Below are 7,500 nucleotides of genomic sequence, written 5' to 3'. Positions count from 1 at the left end.
CCTCGGAATGGGATGAGCCGGAAAGATTTTAGCCAAACATTAATTGTCGTTTTAGCAGATGATATATACATGTCCCGATGGTATTGCCACCTGAAATCAAGACATTGGCATTGATTGTAAATCGATTCATTAACTTTCGGGCAAATACTCTATTCGAACTCCCTTTACTTGTAGGAGTACATCTTGGATTTGTCGATTAGTTATGGCGGAGTCCACTATGGCGACCTGGTTGAATTGGGGAGCTGTGTATTATTGCAGGTCAATCGATTGAGAACGATCATTAACATTAGAACTTTCATACCGAGGAGATTAAGGGGTACGCAGCAGTCCATCTAATGGAAAATAAAATTAACGAGGATTTGGTTCATCCGACATACGTCATGCATCGCCTTCATTCTATAGACTTGTATGTAATATTGAGAGTGAAGATATTCTACATAATGTGAATATTCCACCTAAAAGTTTGCTTTAGTTCAAAACGATCAATATGTAGAACAGAAAAGTAATTGCTGAATTCGCAGGAATATCCACTTTGAATTTTAAAAGAAGGTTCGAAAACATATTTATTCTGATTCAGACGAGAAATGCATGATACCATGTCTATCATGCACGAATTTACATAGGTAATGTTCATCTATTACAAAAACAAGTCATTTATGGATATATTAGAGGTCCGGAGTCCATTAGTCTACTTCGATCCAAGGATCAGGATCATGAATGGCATTCTTTCTGGCATAGAAGATATACTTCTAACCTTCCAGTAACAATGATCAGGCGAGGCAGAAATTATTTAGTTCGGGTTTCTGGTAAAAGAAGATAGGATTCTGATTATTCAGACTCTAATCGAATCATATGTACTGTCAGTATAATCTCGTATATTCCTATCCACGAGAATTCTGATTTATTGTCAAAAAGGCGAAGAAATAAATTCATCATTCCACTACACTCGATTCAAGAACTCGAGAATGAATAATGCCCTGTTCGGTATCTCGTTGAAATCCCGAAATGGATTGTCGAAATGTTTCTTGCTTATTTCGATGACCTCGATACAGAAGAAGAGTTCGGGCATTATAAATATGTGACTATGAAACGCATTCAGTCATCAAAAATGAGGATTTGATTATATCAGGAGTCAAGGAATTTGTAAAATACCAAATGAAATAGATCGATTTTTTTTCATTCCTGAAGAGATATTCTGGATCTTTTCCAAATGGCTGAACAATAGATGTTGGGTAGATACAAAATTCACCTAATCTAAGAAGCATACCGGTGGTTGGTCCGCGGAGAAAAAAGAATTGAACTTAAAATCTTTCTGGAGATATCCATTTTCCGGAGATCAGAAAATATCCAGGAATTACCGGCTTTTTATGTACGATTGTGAACGTGAAAAAGAAATTCCTATGGAATCACGTGAAATCATAATTCGATCTTTTTTTTTTTTTTTTTTTTTTTTTTTTTTTTTTTTTTTTTTTTTTTTTTTTTTTTTTTTTTTTTTTTTTTTTTTTTTTTTTTTTTTTTTTTTTTTTTTTTTTTTTTTTTTTTTTTTTTTTTTTTTTTTTTTTTTTTTTTTTTTTTTTTTTTTTTTTTTTTTTTTTTTTTTTTTTTTTTTTTTTTTTTTTTTTTTTTTTTTTTTTTTTTTTTTTTTTTTTTTTTTTTTTTTTTTTTTTTTTTTTTTTTTTTTTTTTTTTTTTTTTTTTTTTTTTTTTTTTTTTTTTTTTTTTTTTTTTTTTTTTTTTTTTTTTTTTTTTTTTTTTTTTTTTTTTTTTTTTTTTTTTTTTTTTTTTTTTTTTTTTTTTTTTTTTTTTTTTTTTTTTTTTTTTTTTTTTTTTTTTTTTTTTTTTTTTTTTTTTTTTTTTTTTTTTTTTTTTTTTTTTTTTTTTTTTTTTTTTTTTTTTTTTTTTTTTTTTTTTTTTTTTTTTTTTTTTTTTTTTTTTTTTTTTTTTTTTTTTTTTTTTTTTTTTTTTTTTTTTTTTTTTTTTTTTTTTTTTTTTTTTTTTTTTTTTTTTTTTTTTTTTTTTTTTTTTTTTTTTTTTTTTTTTTTTTTTTTTTTTTTTTTTTTTTTTTTTTTTTTTTTTTTTTTTTTTTTTTTTTTTTTTTTTTTTTTTTTTTTTTTTTTTTTTTTTTTTTTTTTTTTTTTTTTTTTTTTTTTTTTTTTTTTTTTTTTTTTTTTTTTTTTTTTTTTTTTTTTTTTTTTTTTTTTTTTTTTTTTTTTTTTTTTTTTTTTTTTTTTTTTTTTTTTTTTTTTTTTTTTTTTTTTTTTTTTTTTTTTTTTTTTTTTTTTTTTTTTTTTTTTTTTTTTTTTTTTTTTTTTTTTTTTTTTTTTTTTTTTTTTTTTTTTTTTTTTTTTTTTTTTTTTTTTTTTTTTTTTTTTTTTTTTTTTTTTTTTTTTTTTTTTTTTTTTTTTTTTTTTTTTTTTTTTTTTTTTTTTTTTTTTTTTTTTTTTTTTTTTTTTTTTTTTTTTTTTTTTTTTTTTTTTTTTTTTTTTTTTTTTTTTTTTTTTTTTTTTTTTTTTTTTTTTTTTTTTTTTTTTTTTTTTTTTTTTTTTTTTTTTTTTTTTTTTTTTTGTTTTTTTTTTTTTTGTTTTAAAAAAAAAATATTTCAATACCAAAGGCAAAAGTCTCCCCTCAAATTGTCCCCCTCCCCCAATCAAAATATTTTTCCCCAAAAAGGTTCGCCACCAAGACCCCCATCCGCTAAAATTGCCCCTTTAAAACCCAGGAACCGGGTTTGAGTCCAATGGAATTTCAAATTTTATTTTGTTCAAAACGTGTTGCAGAACGATCTAGAAAGCAATTGATATTGATACAGTTTGCTTCCTTAACTCAATTAGTAGGACCCTTAGAGTCCACTCCTTCCCCACACTACGAGTGAAAGGGAAAAAGTAAAGACTACCATTAAAGCAGCCCAAGCAAGACTTACTATATCCATATGAATTATGTCCCCTATCTCTATAAATATAAAGGAATTGTTCCATTATTCCTCACTAATAATAGTGGAATCAATGGCGCAGAGTCAAAAAGAACGAAGACTATTAATAAACCAATCCAATAAATTCGCTCATTTTAGAAGAAATTCCTATATGATTTCTAATCGGGAAAGATTAAACACAAGCAAAATCCGCAGTAACATCTCAAGGGAATGTTACTAATGGAACATGTAGGAATAATAGGTCCTATTCTTTTTTTGTTGACCCTTATTTCAATTGATTGGATGCTTGAGCACTCAGAGATTTTCGTGAGTTCCTCGTATATAATAAAGTATCTTCCGCCCCCTTCCACAACTATTTAGATTTCCTATGGGGCTCTCCAATCTAATCCAGGGTCCAGTCATTATACAATGCATTAATAATAGAAAATTTTGATTTGTAGTAGAAGGTAATTGCGAAGTCTTGATAGCCCCTCTAGCATTCGAATATTTCCTTGAAGCCTAAATATGCAAGGATATTTACAATTTTTTAGAAAAACCCCCAGACCAGATGTTTAGAATCAAACAAGTATCAACAGTCTGCTTTCTCTGCTTCTGCTGGGGAATCATTCGGCGGGTTATATCAACAGAAGAAAAGAAGAGATTTCTAGTTTTTTGTTGATCAGGCGACACCCGGATTTGAACTGGGGAAAAAAGGATTTGCAGTCCTCTGCCTTACCACTCGGCCATGTCGCCAAAATGCTACAAATACAAAATAGATGAAAACTTTCCCGGATTACTGAACTGCTTTTTTATTGTACTTGCACCTTGAGTTCTGTTTTCCTTAATTTTTCCTAAAAGTCAAAGAAATCCTAATCCTTCTTCCCTTTTGATTCATCCTTTCAATTTCGATTGAGTCTATCTCAAAATTCATAATGTTCAAAACTTTCTCTTACCTTTCTATTGAAAAATCAAATGTGGATTTTCAGTCGCAAAATCCAAAATTAAACTTTATGAAAATAGGAACCATTAACTATTGACTTAAAATGCATGAATGATTCTTGGATTTGAATCTCCAAATTTTGTTTTCCTAATGACATAAGAAAATACAACTTGATATATAACTAATCAGTATGGATTTTTTCAATCAAAAAATCCTTCTCAATTTTAATTATTAATTATAACAACAATTATGAGTATATGTAAACCCCCCAAGAGAAATTGTTAGACGGATATATATTATTTATATATGTTCCCGATAGAGAATTATCAGATATCAGAAAAGTATCATACTTCAATTTGAATTTTTAATTGAATAGAAAATTGAAGTTTTCATAGAGCACAACCTGTGTTGCCCCGAATAGAACATAGAACGACAATAAAACAATAAAAGAGAAGAAAGACGGATATTATAGATATCTCCACACGTGTTTAAGCCATACAAACCTTCTTTTCTTATACACTTCACAATCGTATTCTACTCAAAAATCCGTAAACAAAATCTCTCTCTTCTCTGCGAATCATTTTTTGAACAAGGAAATCCATAACATAAAGGGGGGTTAAATGCTAAAAAACCGATTCTAATTCTATATATTCTTTCTGATTTTTATGCCTTTATCTCAGCGAAAAGATCAAATGTCCAATCCATTTATTTTTCTGGTATTCAAGCAGGTTGGAATATGTATTATCATAATAATGGTAGAAATGGAATCATTTTTGTTTTGATATTCTATACAAAATCCTATAACTTAATTAATAAGTCTAAGTAGCAGAAGTCTGTTTCTAGGGATGTTTTATCAATTTCTTTCCATTTGTATCTGTTGAAAATTCCACTAAATTCCAATTCAATTCAATTTAAGTAGAAAATTCTCTTTCTTCCTCCGTTCATACGTATTTCATACATTCCAGATATGGAGTTGGGTAAAATTTCATGTGATTCGGTAAACAAAATAGAAATGCCATCATTGCTAGATCATTTATCTAATCTATCTAATTAGATGAAGAATGAACCAATAGTGGTATTTTTTGATAAATGGGAAATTAAAAATGCTCGGGGATGGAAATGAGGGAATATCTACAATACCTGGATTTAATCAGATACAATTTGAAGGATTTTGTAGGTTCATTGATCAAGGTTTGACGGAAGAACTTTCTAAGTTTCCAAAAATTGAAGATACAGATCAAGAAATTGAATTTCAATTATTTGTGGAAACATATCAATTGGTCGAACCCTTGATAAAGGAAAGAGATGCTGTGTATGAATCACTCACATATTCTTCTGAATTATATGTATCCGCGGGATTAATTTGGAAAAACAGTAGGGATATGCAAGAACAAACAATTTTTATCGGAAACATTCCTCTAATGAATTCCCTGGGAACTTCTATAGTCAATGGAATATATAGAATTGTGATCAATCAAATATTGCAAAGTCCCGGTATTTATTACCGATCAGAATTGGACCATAACGGAATTTCGGTCTATACCGGCACCATAATATCAGATTGGGGAGGAAGATCAGAATTAGAAATTGATAGAAAAGCAAGGATATGGGCTCGTGTAAGTAGGAAACAAAAAATATCTATTCTAGTTCTATCATCAGCTATGGGTTTGAATCTAAGAGAAATTCTAGAGAATGTTTGCTATCCTGAAATTTTTTTGTCTTTTCTGAGTGATAAGGAGAGAAAAAAAATTGGGTCAAAAGAAAATGCCATTTTGGAGTTTTATCAACAATTTGCTTGTGTAGGCGGCGATCCGGTATTTTCTGAATCCTTATGTAAGGAATTACAAAAGAAATTCTTTCAACAAAGATGTGAATTAGGAAGGATTGGTCGACGAAATATGAACCGAAGACTTAACCTTGATATACCCCAGAACAATACATTTTTGTTACCACGAGATATATTGGCAGCCGCCGATCATTTGATTGGGCTGAAATTTGGAATGGGTGCACTTGACGATATGAATCATTTGAAAAATAAACGTATTCGTTCTGTAGCAGATCTTTTACAAGATCAATTCGGATTGGCTCTGGTTCGTTTAGAAAATGTGGTTCGGGGGACTATATGTGGAGCAATTCGGCATAAATTGATACCGACACCTCAGAATTTGGTAACCTCAACTCCATTAACAACTACTTATGAATCCTTTTTCGGTTTACACCCATTATCTCAAGTTTTGGATCGAACTAATCCATTGACACAAATAGTTCATGGGAGAAAATTAAGTTATTTGGGCCCTGGAGGACTGACAGGGCGCACTGCTAGTTTTCGGATACGAGATATCCATCCTAGTCACTATGGACGTATTTGCCCAATTGACACATCTGAAGGAATCAATGTTGGACTTATTGGATCCTTAGCAATTCATGCGAGGATTGGTCATTGGGGATCTCTAGAAAGCCCTTTTTATGAAATTTCTGAGAGGTCAACCGGGGTACGGATGCTTTATTTATCACCAGGTAGAGATGAATACTATATGGTAGCGGCAGGAAATTCTTTAGCCTTAAATCGGGATATTCAGGAAGAACAGGTTGTTCCAGCTCGATACCGTCAAGAATTCTTGACTATTGCATGGGAACAGGTTCATCTTCGAAGTAAAAAAAATAATTTATGTGGATCTTGGAGAAGGGGGAATTTTGTCGGTAAAACCAGGGGGAAAAATCGTCGTACGGAAGATAGATTTTTGGGTATACTTGGTTTCGGTATCTACTTCAAAAAATTTTAAATTACAAACGGCGGGGGGTTTGTTTTGAGTGGGAAAGAAAAAAATTGAAAAATTCGGTTTTATTTCCCGACGTGTAAAGTAGGCAAAAAGGGAAAAACGAAATAAAGGGATCATTTTTTCCCAAAAAATATGCCTTTTTGGGTGGAAGTCCGGATAGGGCTTTTTCCAAAATTTACCAAAAAGGGCAGATATTTGAATGTTCACTAGGGAAATCCTGGCATTTTCGAATAGCCCGATGGGGAAAGAACAAAACTTGGGAAAAACTAGGTTTTTTTTGATTATAAAGATAACAAACAGCGAACATGGGGAACCCGAATTAGGAAAAGGAAATTTGATGGGAAAGGGCGGGGAAACCGAACAACCCGTTTTAAAAAGGAAAACCTTTTTTTGAAATTAATTCATCAAGTGTGTTCCGGGGGGCCGGTTTCCGTTACAAAACCCCCCTTAAAAAGGGGGCAAAAGCAGCGGGAAGGAAAAAATAGGGTTTGGGGGCTAGAAAGGGTTTGGGTTTTTTCCTTTTGGAAATGGGTGCCAAATCCTCGCGGAAAATACCTTCAAAGGAGATCTTTTCGATTGCTCTTCGGGGCGTCAACGAACCTCCTTTTCGAAATTTGTTTAAAAGGAAGGAACAATCGGAAAGGAAAATTTTTCTTCAATCGATCATTTATAACAGCTCAATTGGTCATTTTCCTCAACAAATAAATGCGGGCCCTAAAAATTGCCTAATGAGTAATTAAATCCCCTATCTTCAAAACTAATAAACCGGAAAAGATGGTTTTTTTGTGGTTTTTTTCTTGGAATTTTCTTGTGAAAATTTGTAATCGAAAAATGAAGCCCAAAAAAGTAACAATTCCAATTTGTTATCTCAAT

General features: G+C 30.0%; 1 protein-coding gene and 1 non-coding gene across 2 annotated transcripts; one reads left to right on the top strand and one right to left on the bottom strand.

Moving 5' to 3' along the window:
- Positions 1-3,536: 3,536 nt before the first annotated feature.
- Positions 3,537-6,499, top strand: LOC132042236 (DNA-directed RNA polymerase subunit beta-like; the record flags this gene model as incomplete). The annotated part of the gene is made up of 1 exon (XM_059432838.1): positions 3,537-6,499. A coding segment is annotated over exon 1 (1,549 nt), but the record flags the coding sequence as incomplete, so codon positions are not given.
- TRNAC-GCA (transfer RNA cysteine (anticodon GCA)) lies at positions 3,589-3,660 on the bottom strand. The gene has a single exon. It is a non-coding gene; the product is annotated as a tRNA-Cys (tRNA).
- Positions 6,500-7,500: the final 1,001 nt, after the last annotated feature.

The sequence above is a fragment of the Lycium ferocissimum genome, unplaced genomic scaffold (genome assembly GCF_029784015.1).
Source record: "Lycium ferocissimum isolate CSIRO_LF1 unplaced genomic scaffold, AGI_CSIRO_Lferr_CH_V1 ctg14227, whole genome shotgun sequence".
NCBI lineage: Eukaryota > Viridiplantae > Streptophyta > Magnoliopsida > Solanales > Solanaceae > Lycium > Lycium ferocissimum.
This window is presented reverse-complemented; position numbering and strand designations above follow the sequence as displayed.